The 18,340-nt window shown below is 37.9% G+C and overlaps 2 protein-coding genes across 3 annotated transcripts in view; one reads left to right on the top strand and one right to left on the bottom strand.

Moving 5' to 3' along the window:
- Positions 1-372: 372 nt before the first annotated feature.
- Ant (ADP/ATP translocase) lies at positions 373-4,753 on the bottom strand. The gene is made up of 4 exons (XM_018452756.1): positions 4,463-4,753; positions 2,077-2,338; positions 1,451-1,685; positions 373-1,367 (listed from the first exon to the last, which is right to left on the bottom strand). The coding sequence occupies exons 1-4, from the start codon at positions 4,623-4,625 to the stop codon at positions 1,125-1,127; spliced, it is 903 nt and encodes a 300-aa protein (XP_018308258.1). The 5' UTR covers positions 4,626-4,753; the 3' UTR covers positions 373-1,124.
- Positions 4,754-12,840: 8,087 nt separating this feature from the next.
- Positions 12,841-18,340, top strand: part of fry (microtubule binding protein furry) — a 31,275-nt gene continuing 25,775 nt past the window's right edge. The window contains exons 1-14 of one of the 2 annotated variants that reach the window (XM_018452664.1): positions 12,841-12,919; positions 12,991-13,225; positions 13,318-13,721; positions 13,811-14,386; positions 14,464-14,599; positions 14,665-14,835; positions 14,905-15,094; positions 15,181-15,357; positions 16,314-16,460; positions 16,855-17,025; positions 17,102-17,251; positions 17,329-17,498; positions 17,578-17,849; positions 17,998-18,152. In XM_018452664.1, the coding sequence (XP_018308166.1) occupies positions 13,039-13,225; positions 13,318-13,721; positions 13,811-14,386; positions 14,464-14,599; positions 14,665-14,835; positions 14,905-15,094; positions 15,181-15,357; positions 16,314-16,460; positions 16,855-17,025; positions 17,102-17,251; positions 17,329-17,498; positions 17,578-17,849; positions 17,998-18,152 (2,906 nt within the window). In that variant the 5' untranslated portion in view covers positions 12,841-12,919; positions 12,991-13,038. Of the gene's footprint in view, positions 12,920-12,990; positions 13,226-13,317; positions 13,722-13,810; positions 14,387-14,463; positions 14,600-14,664; positions 14,836-14,904; positions 15,095-15,180; positions 15,358-16,279; positions 16,461-16,854; positions 17,026-17,101; positions 17,252-17,328; positions 17,499-17,577; positions 17,850-17,997; positions 18,153-18,340 lie in introns of those variants that run through there. The other variant, XM_018452665.1, reaches the window with a different exon arrangement.

Raw genomic sequence — 18,340 nt, forward strand, 5'->3', positions numbered from 1 at the left:
GAATTTACAAGCCTATTAAAAATTTTCCAACAAAAATACTTAAGTGTGACTTTAATAAATATTAATTTAAAAATGTATCAGATTAGTAATTAACATACGAGTTGAAGTTATTTCAATATTTTTACAGATAAGTAAAGTTGAATATTAAGTATGTAAGTCTTATTAACGGAATGATATTAAATGTGAAAAAATATGTAATATGTATAATTTTAAATTGTTAAATCTTTGTCAATCTTTATTAATTTTATAATTAAATTTTTGAAATAATTTAATGAAATTTATTACACTATAAAATCAGCTTAAAAAAAAGTTCTTCGTTTAAATAAGTTCTTTTTACTGTGTTTCAGGGAAGAAAAATAATTTCTGAATGTATGAAATTTTATATCGGTTTTATTGATTTGTTGCTTTCCCTGCATGCATCCTAACATGAACAGATCAGATGCATACATTCTGAGTAACGCTTTTCTTCTTACATGGTCGTCTGGAGTGCGAAATTAAATTATCGTCTGTCAAAAATTAACGGACTGGCTGATTATCATTAAAATAAGTTTTATTAATTACGAATTAATTATGAATTATCTACAACGGGCCGAGAATAAGGGCGGGGGGCGGCCCAGGCTACGCGCCCCGCCATCGCCGTGATGACATTTCGTCGCGCGTCCTCCTCTCTCGATGATTTCGCGTGCGCTGACTTGATACTCTAGGCAATTATTACTTTCAAGTACTTTGTTATTCCGACCGGTCTACTTACTCAGCGTAGCGTGTATGGAACGTTATCCAAGTAACATGTGTTCGCAATATTTTCGCGATTGTGCTTGCTTCTTCAACGTTTTTATAATGGAATACGAAAATACGTAATGTCAATCGCTGCGGGAAAAATACTGAATCCGGCAATAAGTTAAGCAGATTCTCTTCTATTCCTTTTTTGTTTATTTTTGCCGAGTTTCATGCACTTTACGAGCTGCTACGTCGACCGTCCTCAGCCTGAATTACTTATTAATATCACCGACAGTGTCTCTTCTGTCTGTCGGTCTATGGGAATCGCTATCAAATCGGATGATGTGGATAATTAATGACGATGTCAATGATCGTGAGAATAATGAGACGAGGATCGTATTAGCGCTTTAAAGAAGGTTCTTGATTTCATCGTACAATACGAGTACGAGCGCACCACCTGTGCCACGAAGAACATTAGAGAACGCGCCCTTGAAGAAGGCATTACCACCTTCCGTCTTGTAAATGGTGGACCAGCAATGGAGAGTGTTTTTGTACAGAATGTCAGTCTTGGCACGGCCGGACTGCATCATCATACGCCTACGTACTGTATCGAAGGGATAAGACACAATACCCGCGACAGTGGTTACGACCTGTAACAGATTCAGATGAATAAGTAAAATATAGTTCAATGAGATTACATCAACTTAGTAGAAATGTAGTAAAATCATCTCACCTGGGCGATACCCCATGAAACGAGGAATGGAGTCTTTTTGGGGTCTGGCAACATACCACGGGCAGTGTCATAGAAACCGAAATAAGATGCACGATAAATGATGATACCCTGCACCGATACACCGAATCCACGGTAAAGACCGACCATACCGTCAGCTTTGAAGATCTTCGTCAAACAATTACCTAAGCCTGTGAACTCACGCTCACCGCCAGCTTTGCCTACATCGGCAGCCAACCTAACGGAACAAAGAAAGAACACAATGTAGCATAATTTAAAAATTTTTTATGTTATTTGGATATTTATAGGACTACTTATTTGTACGAAATGTACAAAAAAAAGACACACGGAGGTGAATACAAAATTAACGTAATATTGATACTTTTATAACATTTATTCACATAAATATGTCTATATGTGTTACTCCACATTACGATAAAATTTAAATCGAAAGTTTATAAGGGTAAAAGTAATTTTATTAAATTGAATTTAATTACAATTATTAATTGCTCGTTAATTACACGATAATTTCTATTATTAGTACAGGGATAAAAATTTTTAGCGTATAGATAAAACTTCTATTATTAACACGTGAATAAAATAAAACGCTCTAATTGTAAGTAATTTACCTGGTTCTGGCAAAGTCGAGTGGATAGACAAAGCACAGAGAAGTAGCTCCAGCAGCACCACCAGACGCAAGATTTCCAAGGAAATAACGGAAAAATTGAGTGTTCTTATCAACGCCTCCAAGGAAAACCTGCTTGTATTTATCCTTGAAGGCAAAGTTCAAGGCTTGCGTTGGGAAATATCTGATAACATTGGCGAAATTACCACGCCAGTAACTGAGGAATCCTTGTTCACGTGGGATACGAACGAAACAATCGATCATACCTGGAAAGTCATATACAATGTAAATATATCGTGCAGAGATACGTATACAACGCTCTTATAATACTTTCAGTCATTGTAATAGTTTTGATAACTTATTTTATACATGATAATTTATTTTTATACATGATAACTTATTTTAATAAATTGCATTATTTTCTACTTTAAATGTTCAAAATGCTACACGATTCAAATTTAAATACGTTTTATACGTTCTAAAATGTTAATAAGCTACCATTGTTTTCTTACTCTCGCATAATTCGTGAATTTATTTCAGTATTTTATTTCAGTTTTTATCCTTAAGAAATATTTAATTGAATATAAACGTTCGTGAGTTTGAGATTTTTAATGTTAATTATATATGAAACAAAATACGCATAATCATTTATAACAAATAAATTATAAAAAGATACAGTTTTAACTACAAAATTATATAATTTTATATATTTTATACGTTACATATAATGAATATTAAAAATTCTCATACTTTTAAAGATTATTCCCGGTTAATTCTTCAGTAATATGAATTTTAACTCTTCCGTCAGCAACAGAAGTTCGAGAAACAAATCAAATTTTTCATTGTTCTAGATTATAATTAAAATTCTGATATACTTATCAAAACTTTAATCAGAGTTTTTTACCATCATATAAAAATCGGATTGTATTTTACTTTATTTTTTACAAATTTATCTACCAAAATTCACAATCAAAGTATCGATAATTTTCAAGACTCCAATTGCCGATAAAAGATAAAATTTTTGCTTTCGTCAAATATCAAACACATACCTATTTCACTTTAAATTCGAAAAATGTACACTAAAACAGACTTATGCCTCGGTCTTAACCCTAAAATCCTAAAATTCAGCCAATGGAATACAGAGTTCAGTTAGGGCCAATTGAGACTGGCAGCCCTATTGGCTGAATTTTAAGATTTTAGGATTAAGACCGAGCATAGAACCAAGCATAAAACGTTTTCGAACAAGTAGCATTTTAAACATTTAAAGTGGAAAATTGTCTCACTAATTGTACATTATCATCTAAATGTATCGACTTCTCTGGTCCTTAATTTTATCTTTGTAATTTGACACGATAGTAACGTGTAACAATTGAAATAGATTACAGAGAGACGATAAGAGCTGCAAGGTATTACCCGTTATCTTTATGCAGTCAGCAACGTGACTCGACGATCGGCACGAAACCGACCATTGTCGACCATCGAATGCATCCATTCAATTCCCGAATTAAATTCCCGATCAGTAACATTTTTCCGGAGCGTCAAACGAACGGGAATTCGACCCGACAACATGTCTTCGTGTTTCGGAGTGATGAATCAAAGAGGAAGCTGTGAATGGACGGCGGGGGAATTCGTGACACGTGGAAGTAGAAGGCAGAGGAATTCGGGTCTCGTGGTTGAACGAAAGGACGGCCATGTTGGACCGCATCGTCATCGATCGGAGTCTCGGCGGAGAGAGAAAGCCGACGCGCTGCCATCTGGCTCGGGAAACGTTTGGCCGTTCCGAACGAAATATCGATCCCATCGCGAGGAGCGGAGCTCATCGTGGATGGAGCGAACTTTCCGCCCCGTGCGAGATCGAACCGCCGCGCGGCGGAGTTATATAAGTCTGGCCGAAACTGCGGGCCGACCTTCGTTACATAAAAGTAATGCGAAATTTCGTCGCGTGTGCGCGCGCGCGCGCGCGCACGTTCGCGTTTCGCGTCGCTCGCGCGTGGCCGCGTTCCGCACGCGGTGCGCGGTACCAACGGCATGCATTACGTAACGGCCATGTCTTTTTCTTTCTCTTATCCCGTCGCTCGCGGCATGCGTCGAGGCGACTCGCCACCGCGTTCGCGCACCGTGAGGAACAATGGGCACGTTCGAGACTACTTGTCTACTGTCACATGTTCCGCGTGTGCACGCGCAGGTTTTCATCGTATGAACGGTAACAGAGTTCTATTCCTCTCGAACGAGAGTTACGGCCGTTACGACCGCGTCCGTCCTTGCCGTGACACTGGGAAAGCGCGTGACGCGGCCGGCACTTCCCCACACGGATTTCCCACGAGATCCGGAAAGAGCGAGATAAATAGATACAGAGGAAAGGAAGATATACCGAAACTTCCGGCACTTACCCTTATAACGCTGATCTTCGGCGATTTGCTTGGAGATGTGCTGTACCTGCAGCAACAACTTTACGCGCTCAATGGGCGCGACAGTGGTCTTAGAGATAGCCGCAGCCACACCGCCGGCTATGAAATCCTTGGCGAAAGCCACGGGATCCGCGAGTCCAGACATCGTGATGGATTGGTTGAGTGCGCGTGTATGTGGGTGTTGGGTGAGACACGGGTAACGTAAAGGAGTGAGAGAGAGAGGAGAGACTCCAAGTGTCTCTGACGCGCGCCGGACGACGAATGGCCGAGGCAGCGTACTCTCGTCGCCTCCTGCGGCTAAGAATAGCCGCGCAGGTCACGTGTGCCGTTTCGCGCAGCTACGGACGAAGCGACGTCGTCGCGCCACGTCGCCACCGCTGACCCATCCGCCACGGAAATCGTCGTGACACTTCGAGCCGAAATTGCGCTTCCGCGCGGTATTCGCGACCTTTCACCCTCGACGAAAGGCCAACCTCGGTCGACCTAGTCCGGCGACACGCCGCATCGGTGTCACCCTGAGCCGATCGCGGTCTCGGTCATCTTTCGAGTTTGAAAATAATCGCTTTTCGCGCTGCGGTGACGTCACGTCCTGTCGCGAACGACCTATCGCTCACCGCGATCTCGCGTTCGAAATTATGAATGCGAATGGCGGGAACGGTTCATCCGGAATTCCGAAACGCACGCGGGAAAAAGAAAGATCCGTTTCCGAACTTTCGATTGTTTCGTTCGATAGAAATTCGTACGAGTTTTATTTCCTCGAAGAGAATAAGGAATGCTTCGTTGGACGATCGTGAAACGGAACGCGGAATACGTTGTGTAATTTTGATCAATGAATATATCAATTTCTATTAGTGTGGAGTAACTTTAATCTCGGTTTAACTCAGGGTTGGTAAAAACATGTTTTAAACGTGTTTTAAATAGTTTAAAACATGCTAAATTGATGTTTTTAATATGTTTTGAATATGTTTTTTTATAGTACTATTTAAAACATATTTGTAGCATTAAAAACATATTTAAGAAGAAACAGTACGTTTTATTCTTAAAAAAAAAACATTAGTATTTACCAAACCTGGTTTAACTTATGCCTAGTTCAGACTGAACGCAACAAGCGTTAAGCAGCAGAGCGGCAACCAATCAGCAAGGCGATATTTTTTACGCCACTGTAAATAACGTCTCGCTGATTGGTTGCTGCTCCAGTCTGAACTAGGCATCACTGTTTAGACTTTTCTAATTTTTAGAACTAAAAAAAAGATAAACAGCAAGTTAAATCAAGATTAAAGTTAATCTAGTTGGTAGAAACGGGCATTAATGAGATTGTTTCTGTCAATGTAGATTAACTTGTTAATTCAACTTACTTTTTATCTTTTTCTAATTCTAAGGATTAGAAAAGAATAAAGAATAAGTTAAATCGTGATTAAAGATTAATCTACATTGATAGAAATAAATATAAGTAAGACTCTTTCCACCATGCAAAATTAACTTTAATCTCGGATGATTAATGGAAACATAATAAGAACCGTAATAAAATTGATTAGATTGTTTCATTATACTATTATGAAGGTCATTTATATATATTCTCTAGATTGAAATTTTATTTAGACACCATATTAGATAGACCACGGATCAATCTAATACTCGTTTGCTATCTATTAATTAACGAACTTTCGAAAGTTCGAAAATTTGTATTCTTTCGTCATCGTCGATTTATAAATCGCGGACGATCACGGGCACGTGACCGCGCGAAGTTGCGCGAGATTCCCTCCGAGAATCCTCGGCTGTGTTCACGGCGGTCGCGAGTTCGGCGCTCAACTTCAGGGCGGTCTCGCGCGGAATTTCGCGTTCCTTGTCAAGAGTAGAAATTGCAAGGTCAATTCTCCCCCGAGGAAGGAGGTCAACTTGTCGCTTGCGTAACCCTGGCTCACGGCCCACCGCATTACGGAGGATCCGCGCCAGCGAAGTTCAATGGAGTAACGTCAAAAGCGGGGTGTATTTATACACCCGCAAGAGAAAGAAAGAGAAAGAGAGACGGAGAGGACAAGATGAGCACGCGTCACGCGCGCGCGGAATAGCCGTGCTAAAATCAGCTGTCCCTCGTTGCACGCGCTTATCTATACGTGCTCGTCCACACGCATACATTCGTGTCGATGCTGGTTACCAGAAGATTAGATTGCACGTATAATGCGTGCGTCGTGTGCGCGCGCGCGCGCGCCATCGTAGCAATCGATCTGTCCACGTGTGTGCGTTGGGGAATCACGACAAGCATGTCTACTTTGACCTTTCGACTCGTGCTTGGATCTGATTCGACGGCACCTTGATACGATTCGATTTATACTTGACATTGTCTTCGCGGGAGTATTTAGAAGTACACGCGAGAGACGCGATGCCGATAAGGAAAAAGAAATGCCTGCAGGGATTCGATTGTCACATAACTTGATGGAAATTATACAAAAATGAGCAGATTCATTGTGTTGGTTAATTATAAATATTCTAGTAAAATTATAAATATTGTTATTTAGTAAATTTTGCTCATTTTTGTAATTTTCACCACCCAAGCAGAACATACTTAAGCGAAACAACAAGTCACGATAACGTCAAAATGATATTAAAATGAATTGGAAATAATTGAAAAATGACTTTTAATGATCATTTTAGAGTCATTTTGACATCATTTTGATATCATAATAACTTGTTATTCTGCTTGGGTAATTAATTAGACACCAAAATGATATCAAAATGGCTCCAAAGTTATTATTTTACTAATTAGAACTACTTTTCAATCATTAACAATTATTATTCTTCTTGATGTCATTTTGACGTTATCGCAACTTGGGCAAATTGTTAATTGTGATACAATTGAATTCCTGGAGGATCATTATAAATGAGTGATGAATTTTTAAAACCGAATTTTTACATTTGAGATTGTTGAGGAAATTCAACAAAAATCATAATATAATATCATCATGACCTTACTTAATTATAAGTTCATTTTTAGATATCAAATGACGTCATATGATGACGTTCTATATGACATCATTATGACTTAATTATGACTATGTTCTATCTGGAATTCAAGGAACGCAAAAGTCAACAAAAAATCAAAATGACTTATTTTTATTCTTAATGTCAATAGACAGTAAAATTTTATAACAAAAAATCATCATTTTTTAAGCTTTCTTGACTTGGTGTGTTCCTTGGGAAGTCGAGTTTCTCGATGAACGGGAGACAATTTGCAGACGAGGTTTAAAATAAAGTTGATCTGAATGAAAAACAACGTTTTTTTCCTGCTACACCTGCTTGTCTGCATATTGTCTCGCATTCGTTAGAGCGTTATTTGTATTTCTTTCGATCCAATCGTGGCTTTGACGCATATCCCGTGAATTCTCGGTTTAGCGTCAAACAGCTAAGTATTCGTATCTATACATATATCGAAGAATGAGCACCACGTTCTGATGACGAAGAATAGAATGAAAGCGTAATCATGGTTGCTAGGCGAATACGACTATGTGTTGTCCTCCACTATGAACTTTTATTTTCAAATACTTTGCAATCGAGGACAGTATTCTAAATTCATAAAACTTATACAGAAACAGAAATTGCACAAGAAACTATAAAATAAAATAAAAACTAAAAAAAGAAAAAATCACGCAAGTCTAGAATATAATTCTGATCTTGTACGTTTTAAATTACTATCCAGACAACACGATTCTAAAACACATCATAAAGACTTCTCTTTTGAACACGCATATCCAAAAGACATCTAAAAGTCTTAAAAGATATCTTTTAGACACACATGTTATCTGGATATTTAATAGCCTTGAATTCATCTAATTAAGAGATATTATATAACAGAGTGCGACGACTAGGAATGACGTGTGTTTGTTTTGATACACCTTTTCCAAAGCTAACGGAGCTAGCGACTTACACGTTCTATAGGAAATTCTTATTCCAGATACGAGGTATATGACGCCAGTCTGGGGACTATCGATATCTTTGAAACAAAGGAGGAAAGTCGTTCATACGTACTGTAATCAGGAATACCCAAGAATATCTCGAGATACTTCCTGTTACGGTAGTACGCGATAAAGATCTCCAATCGGACAAAACTGACAAGGAAGTCGCGTGATAAGGACGATTTTGACGAATCATTCACAGTAGGTATCATTGCCACGTATAAGAATGTATGTGGACGACGTAAAACACTGACGTTATCTTCAACTCAGGCTGCAGTAGGAGATCGAACCCGGGGATTCGAATATCATATATTGGATTAAATGTCGACCTTGACGTTAAATCGACACCTACGACTGCGTAACTGCTTTAAGCGATTTCCTAATGCAAACTTTTGAGACACCTGAGAAAAGCTCTCGTGACTCATCTTTTCTTATTGTTACGAACGCTCAAGATCGTACGCGATTACAAAGCTCCGCGACACTTGAGCGACATATGTGACGCAATGTGAAAGATGAGAAAAAAATAAAAAAGAAATACGATCGTCGTCATCGTGAACTTCGATATGTAATCGGGGGCAACCGCTGTCTTTTTTAAAAAGATCGTCCACAAACTGCGCATGTACGATATTTCGTGATTTATTGTCGTTACGTGTTCAAAACGACTTGATATCTTTATTACGTAAGCTACAAAGATGATGAATTAAATTAAAGTTAATTGCTCATTAGATGAATCTGTTAAATAATAATTAATTAATATTTCAAAAATTATTGTTAGCAATTTTATATTTTAACAAGCTGATCGCCTTTATTACCAAAAGTCCCAAACGACAAATAAACTGACGTTATTTATCGTCATTTTGACATCGAAATGGCAACAAATAATACCAGCTTATTTGCTAGAGTATTAAAACGTGGATTTCACGATGAGAACGGATTTAAGAGATCAGATTTGTAAATGATTGATTCACTATTATTGTCGGGTGAACCAGTTGGTTGCGATCGACTTTTTGGCTGTCCCTGATAATTGGAATGTATATATGCACGCGACGTCTAAATAGAAATACATAAATGCCTTTATATAATATGTTGGAGTGTAGAAAGATTTTACGATAAACTTTCGTGTGTTAAAGTTGACCACGTGGCATACAGTGTGTATATATTTATTTACTTCTTTACGTACAGAAAGTATAATAGAGAGAGCTCACGTCTCAAGGCTTTGCGGGAAACAACGTTATTCGGTATTATCCGTGCATTCTTTATAAAAATAAATCCGTGTAAAAATAAACGTGATGTACCAGCGTTTGGTACCATTTTTAGCAGCACACTCTTTATACTGGATCATTATTATTATTATTATATTCGAAACACTTAGCTTATTTATTACAATATAATAAATTTTATGAGTAACTGTAAAGTAATTATTATATATATTTTATAGGTATATACATGTGTTTTTGGGATTTGCGTAATGATTTAGCTTTAGCAGAACGACTTCCAGGTAACACAGTCGAGTCAATTTACACATTAATGCAAGTGCATTTTAATGCCAAGAACTTTTTGCAGGGAAGCTCATCCTTCGTTTTTAAATAATTCCGTGCCAACGTTAATTATTTGATCGAGTTGTTCGGTTCCTCGCCCGACTATTCAAATCGTCGAGGCGCGAGAAGCTCTGTTGGTACATTCGGCAGCGCTAGAACATGCGAGGCGGATTTAACGCTATCTAGTGGTAGCACACTAATAGACAGTCGGTCAGCCAACGAGGAAATAAAGCAAAAAAAGCACAAAAAAAAAAGATATCGTGTAAACTTTGTGACAGGACGAGAGGAGCGAGAGGTGGAGTTGATACTTGGAGATACGCGCCGGGATTGAGCCGGAGTACTCAAGTGATGTGCTGAATCGCTTCTTTCACGACGGATTTCTTCGTGGACTTGAGGTCGACGAGACGTCTGGAGCGATTGACTGACAGTAGTGACAGTGAGTATCCGTTCTTGATCTTCGCCGATGTGTGCCAACCTGGGTACGCTGCTCCATGTCTTCATCGCTGCGTAATTTTAATTGAACAGCCGACCTACGTAATTATCCCGGATATACTTTGCACAACGCGTTACCTCTCTAATCTGACGCTCGTATTTAAACGTTACGTTACACGGTCTACAAACTACTACTCTAATTAGGAATCTCCACCGTACAATTTATTCGATTAACTGAACGCGCACACATATATTTACACGTACGCGTTTTATCCGTTAGATAAAGCATATTCTGTTTACGTGGAAAATATTGACAATCAATGACGATGTCAGTGCAAAATTGGTCTCTGTTCTACTTGTATGATAAATAGTAGATTTCTGTGTAATGCTTCGTGATATTTCCTCTTGTGTAAATGGTATAATTATTATAGGTATAATTGCACCATAATGATAACTAGATAAATGTTGCCTAAGGAAGAGGGAAAAATCAGCAACATGACTGAAGGTGGGTTATTCAATGTCTATATTTTGTAATAAATTTAGAAACTAATGAGTTTGTATTCCTGCAGGTACAGAGACTCAACCAAACGCGGGAAATGAACCTCAGGCAGGTAAGTCGGTTCATTAATGAACTGTTTTATATATATATATATATATAGTATGTAAAGTTAAACATCAAGTCTGATATAATTGAATTAGCATTCGTTATAGATATCTGTTATATGACAGAGTAGGGTTTCATTTTTCAGTCTTCTATTATATCTTATTATATTATGTTATTCAACAGTAAACATAGATTTTTAGGTTATCAGATTATTTAACAAATGTCGACACACAATTATATAAAATGTTTAATAGCATGATAAGATTTATATTGATAGCAAAAGTTAAGAACATTTTGTATGTTCTTTATGTATCACAGTATGCCAAAATGGCTTAATATTATATAAAAAAGTTCTATTAATTTCAATGGAAACGTATTTCTAGTAGATACGAATCATAAGTTTATGTTGTGCTTTTACAGAAGCCTTAGAACCAAGGGCAACGCATAGCGAAGGATTACACGAGGGAGTAGCGGAATCAACATCGCAAGCTGCTCTTGAACCTCTGCAAGAGCTTCTTACAATTCATGGAGCTACGCAGGGAGAGAGTAGCGATGCTGTCAGTATTTATACTGCCAGCACTTCCATATCTGGCAATGGTAAGTTTGCAAATTCTAGTGATATTAAAATACGTGTGTGTATGTATAAATATTTATATTTATATATTTTGTAGAATCAAGTTCAAGTAGAGTCAGCGCGATAACTGTGGTGTTGCCCTGGGGTGCTCAAAAAGAGACAGTGAAGCCACAACAAATAGGAGATATGGATTTGAGACCGGGAGAGTACGTGATGCGTATTCTGTTTGCAGAATTCACTTTGCAGGCGGAAAAAAAGATGGAGGCTGTTATGACGGAACATGTAAGCAATTGTTGAAGCGATTATTGTTGTTGCAACAATCTTGTTTGAACGCGTTATTTTCAGGAAAAACAATTATCGAAAGTTTTACAAAGAGGAGAAGATCCACAATTTGATCAACTATTATCGGCTTTTGGTTCTGTCGCTGAACATTGTTTACCATCAATATTGAAAGCCCTTTTTAATTGGTATGAACGTCAGCTTATTGATCAAGGTGGTGATCAGAAAAAACCTGCTCCTGGAAAGGAAGATCAAAAAGGAAAAAGGTAACAAGATGATATAAATTGATTTATCTTGTAAACATTTATAATAATAAATGTATCATTTCAGTATTATGTATACAATAGTATCTGGAAGTGTAGAAACAGTAGAAAGAAGCGAGGCAGATCTCTTGCAAGAACGTAGAGATCTTGCTGTTGAATTTATATTTTGTTTAATGCTGATCGAAGTTTTACGTCAATTACCATTTCATCCTGGACATGAGGATTTAGTAACATACATAGAAAATATTGCTTTTAAACATTTTAAATATAGAGAAGGGTAAGAACTATTACATTGCAATAAGAATGAAGAAAAAAGATATTTATAAATCCTAATATTTACAATCTTTTCAGCATACAAAACGAGCCAAATGCAGCTAACATTCACATTATTGCTGATCTCTATGCTGAAGTGATAGGAGTTTTGGCTCAATCTAGGTTTATGTCAGTGAGAAAACGGTTTATGGTAGAATTGAAAGAATTGCGAGCTAAAGAACCAGGTCCTCATACTACACAGAGTATTATTTCCTTATTAATGGGAATGAAATTTTTCCGAGTTAAAGTAATTATCACATTCAATTAATATAATATTTAATATGCATATTATTTCGAATTTGCGTTATGTTATTCTAATATTCTTTTAATTTTAACTAACGGGTGTTGCATGAATTTTCAGATGGTACCAATAGAAGAATTTGAGGCATCGTTTCAATTTATGCAGGAATGATTAGAAGTAAAAGATAAAGATGTTAAACACGCTTTAGCTGGTCTTTTTGTTGAAATACTTGTCCCTGTTGCTGCTGTAAGTATTCTAGATTGCAAATTATAATTCAGCATCACCAAACATAATATAATTATTTGTATTTATTCTAGGCTGTAAAAAACGAAGTGAACGTACCATGTCTGAAAAATTTTGTAGAAATGCTGTACTCAACGACATTAGACATGTGTACAAAGTCTAAGCACAGACTGGCGCTTTTTCCATTAGTAACCTGCTTGCTTTGTGTGAGCCAAAAAACATTCTTTTTACAAAATTGGCATTACTTTTTAGCTATGTGTCTATCTCACTTGAAGAATCGCGATCCAAAGATGTGTCGAGTTGCGTTAGGTACGACTAAAGTACAAATTTTATATACATGATATTTTTTTAAAAGAGAATTGAAAACGAATTATGTACCTTTTACATCTATTGTATTACAGAGGCCTTATATCGTTTACTCTGGGTTTACATGATACGAATCAAGTGTGAGAGCAATTCGGCTACGCAAAGCAGACTCCAAAGCATAGTGAATTCTTTGTTTCCTAAGGGATCGAAGGCAGTAGTGCCGCGGGACACTCCACTGAATATTTTTGTAAAGATTATTCAATTTATTGCGCAAGAGAGACTGGACTTTGCGATGCGCGAGATAGTATTCGACTTACTGTCTGTCGGTCGACCGGTAAAGATAATTTTAACTCCTGAACGCATGAGTATCGGCCTCCGAGCATTTCTCGTTGTAGCTGACAGCTTACAGCAAAAGGAGGGGGAACCACCTATGCCGCGCACTATGGGTGTTTTGCCAAGTGGAAACACTATGCGTGTCAAAAAGACATACTTGAACAAAGTATATATCATGTATATATATATATATATATATAATTCTTAATGTTTTATTGAACATAGCATTTTTACGAATATGTTTTTACAATTTAGATGTTGACAGAGGATACTGCACGAAGCATAGGAATGTCCTCATATTTTCCGCACGTACGCCGGGTATTTGTAGATATTTTGCGTGCGTTAGACGTTCATTATGGTAGACCTCTCATGATGACCAGTACTCAAAACATGAACAAGGAGCCGGACGAGATGATTACCGGAGAACGTAAACCTCGAATAGATCTCTTCCGAACTTGCGTTGCCGCCGTTCCGCGACTGATTCCCGATGGAATGACCGGTGCGGAGTTAGTCGATTTATTGGCACGTTTGACAGTACACATGGATGAGGAACTCCGGGCATTGGCATATCAAAGTTTACAGACTCTAGTATTAGATTTTCCCGATTGGCGACAAGACGTCGTGCTTGGGTTCACGCAATTTCTAGCCAGGGATGTGCAAGATACGTTTCCGCAGCTAATTGATAACGGTTTGAGAATGCTGCTGCAATTGCTGACCAGTTGGAAGAATGCCCTGACGAGTCCTAGTATAAGAGCTAAGGAGCAATCAGTGGATACTACACGAGTGAATATACGAGTGGATGTTAGTATCAAGAAATGCGAAACAGGCCAGGTTTGTATTAATGTTTGATTTTGGAATTTGCAAGCAATGTGTAGAATGCAATTGTAAATTTTATTTCTTGTTTACAGAAAATAGAACCTGTGTCGAACATATTCTATCTGGTGGAAGGATTTGCTTTGGTTATGCTTTGTAATTGTCGCCTTTATCCTCGACGATTGGCTGTTCATATACTTCGGGAGATTAAGCTTTTACTGAAGACTTTGGGTAATTATATTTACGTGTATTATACACAGTGCATCAAAATATATATCTTATATACATCCTTTTAGGAGGACCTGAAGATGATCAACCAGTCATTGATGTAATTGATGCTTGCTGTCCGGCTGTCTTGGAGAAATGTTATCCTATGTTACCTCCAGCTGAGAAAGCAGCCGCTGCGTCTACTTCTAATGTGGATTTGCAATGGATAGCTGATAGAAGTAGTTGTGTTTGGACAGCTGGTAATACTAAATTTATCATACTTTTTATGGAAGTTTATATTATATTTATCTATATTTTACATTTTGCAGGATTTCACGATGAAAACAGTACTAAGAGTTCTTCCTCGCTTAATCTAAATGGAGCTGATCCGTGGGCTAGTTGTCTATTTGCTTTCCTAGAAAAGGACAGAGTACTTACGCTATGTCCAAACGCTGTCGCTCATTCTTGGCCTATTGTTTTCACTCGCATAAACTCTTTGTTTTCAGTTGTGGATCCCACGTAAGATTAAATATCTGTAACAAGTTTGCATATTTTAGTTACAGTTAGAGTTTTGAAATAATTAATAGTTCTGTATTTTCATACAGGCCGGTAAATGATAATCGAGCTTCGTTACTGCGAAGTTCGACGACAGTGAGAAAACCAGTAAATGAGAGGGATGTCTACATGCATATTTGGAAAAATTATCTGACCTTTGGATATAGAGTCGTGCCACCAGTGCCGAATCCAGTTGTTCGATGCGCTAGTCCGGATCTCAGTCTCAGGTAAGTTAGTCACATGAAAATTTACAGCAAGAGTTCAGAGATATCATATATCATCTTATTATATATTATTTAATATTTTCAATAGTTTTAACTTTTAATATTCATGCTTATTATGTATCACTCAATAAAGTACGTATAATCGCGTGCATCGCTACGCTCGCTGTAGATGCAACTGAAATAGTTTGTTCAAATAAGCAGTAAAGTGCCTCGTTCAAACATCTACATCGAAAGAATGTATGCACACGATTTACGTTTAGTTTGATAGAATATATTTTGATAAAACTTCAGATAATTAAAAGCTCACATGTTTAGCAGAATATATTAGAGCTTTAAGTGTCTATATCAAACATGAGTCATTGAATAAAATCAATAATATCAACTTGGTATCGATTGGTGTTGGGTCATGCTTGTTAATGTCCACTATTTTGCACAGTAATGTTTACTTTACCTGCCTCGTGAAATGTCAATTTCATCAGTGATTAAATATTTTACAGAATTATAAAATTGTTTATTTTAAGAGTTAATTCTACATAGGCACAGTTACTGAATATATATTATAATTTTATAATGTTTTACATTATATAAACACCAAAAGATTTAATATTACATGTATTAACACGTTATTCTCTATCTGATGTTGCACACATCTAGCAATGGCAATTCTTCAGTCGACTAGACTGACACCAATTCGTACCAAATTCGCGCTTTGCATTCGGGAGCGGAATCCATACTTGCTCTGTCCTTTCTTCTATGCATATACATACTTCGCTTTATTTTCCGCAACATACTACCTACATCTCTCGCATGCTGTCTCCTATCGTACTGTGTCTCGTACATGTACATCTTCCTCTCTCTCTCTTTCTCTCTCTTTCTGGATATTAGAGTAGTAGCTCTCTGAGCAGTAAATAATGTCTGATACAAGGAGCATTGGTGGTACACTGTATTGCATACTCTAGTGGTCAGCATACGGTGGAGTTTGGTGTGTTGTGCATGAGTAAGGAGTTGAGTCAGAGCCTGGAGAATCTCGGCGGGGCGCAGACCCTGCCGGGTCGGTTCTCTGTTCCATCCATTTCCGGCATCTACACCCGACATAAGCGTACCAGGTGAGCCTGAGATTAACAATCATGAACAAAACGACCACGCTTCCTTCGATGTCACCCGGGATTTAAACGGTCGTTGGTAATTCGCACTTCGTATCTTTTATAACTATGAATCTTTGTCTCTTCTTATTCTCTTAACGTAGCACAATTTGGTATACCCCCTTCTTTCTACTGAACTTTCAGCTTCGTGCTCGAATTCTTTCACCCTAACAAGTTTTTTTTCGCGCGTACTTGCGTATACCATCCTTGCCTAGCCTCACGACCGTTCCCGATCGCTTCTTTTTCCGGAGATTAAATTGCGACCGAATATTCTAGAGCACACAGTTATTGATTTACAAACTTCAGTAACATACCTGTGATCGAAAAATAGTGAAACGCAACAGTTTCGTTTCCACAGCTCCTCGCCCGACAGTCTATCCGCGGAACGCGGCGACAACAAGTCACCGGGTACAAATGCAAGTCCCGCGGCCTTGTATAAGCTGACTGTGCCTTTGCTAAGATGCGAAGCCGTCGACGTCAGGGATGCCGCGGTGCAGGCGATTGGGAAAGTAAACGCTGATGCTCTAAAGTAAGTACATTACCATCTAAGAAGAAGAATGATGAAAGATAGATTAAATTGTAAAGAAATTATTTCTTTGATGTAGAGACTTCATGGAGGAACTGGTACCTTACATCCGGGAAGCGGTCGATCGAAAACAGGAGAATATGAGACGGCGAAGAAGACGCGATGCTTTGAGGCTGCAGCTAGTAAGAGTACTGGAATTAATCGCAGAGTATGGAACGTTCGGTATCTGGTTAGTTGATTTATTTGCATTTTTCTCTTCATTTATTCACTCAACAAACTGGATTTACAAAGATCATCTTTCTTCAGTCCAGCGGTATTAGATCGCGAGACGCAATCTTTACATCCGACATTCGTCGAGTACATAGACGGTGCACGCATTTATCTAGAAAACGAGACCGACAAGGAAGCACCCGCTGTACGAGACATCAAGTTACACTTCTGCAACTTTATCAGAAAAATGATCAAGAGTTTTTCATGTAAACGATTTTATTCGTTAATAGCGAAATATGCGTAACGTCTTAAGAAATTTATTAATCTTTTTTCTTATTTTTCTAGTGGAAACATGCTATACTTTGTTAAAGAGGGATTTAAGAAGAAATTTATTCATGCTCTTCGCTAGTTGGGCTGGTGTTTACGGCAGACCGCTTACGAGCACCTCGTCCTTGCAAGAGGAGGAAAAGTCTTGCACAGAATTGCAACTTTCAGCCTTGCAAGCTATGAGTGGCTTACTCTGTTGTGGATCATGCTTTAATCCGCAGTCGCTTTCAGAAGAGGGTGCGATTTTGTATCAATGGCTAGATTTGTTACTGGCCAGTAAAGACGAAAAGGTAACTTTTATAAATTGTCTCGTATAAAATTTCATCTATAATGCGCGCGTTATTAGCATTCAAAATTACATAACTGTAGTTAATAGTCCATTATACATTAAAGTATTTTATTTTGTACATTCTTTCTATATCATATTTCTTATTTTAGATTTATACGCTTGCACGCGAAACCGTCGTGTTACTGCTCGAAGGAAATCCCGATATTGGTACGCTTTTGGACTGGGTGGTTGATCGATGTTATACTGGTACACCACAAGTAGCAGACGGCTGTTTTCTCGCATTGGCGACGATTTTCAGCGCCAGGTACGCACGAATTAAAAGATGTAGAATGAATATATTTTATGTAAAAACGTTTATTAGGAGTAGTAGGAAAAGAAAATACGATATTTATACACAACGAGCATAAGATACCAGACACATACTTCTCGGCAGGGCCGCAGATATAATCGCGATAGAATAACAAAACTAATAAGCAGTACAACAATCGTCAG

The sequence above is a fragment of the Mycetomoellerius zeteki genome, unplaced genomic scaffold, assembly GCF_001594055.1.
Source record: "Mycetomoellerius zeteki isolate Tzet28-1 unplaced genomic scaffold, Tzet1.0 scaffold35, whole genome shotgun sequence".
Classification (NCBI taxonomy): Eukaryota; Metazoa; Arthropoda; class Insecta; order Hymenoptera; family Formicidae; genus Mycetomoellerius; species Mycetomoellerius zeteki.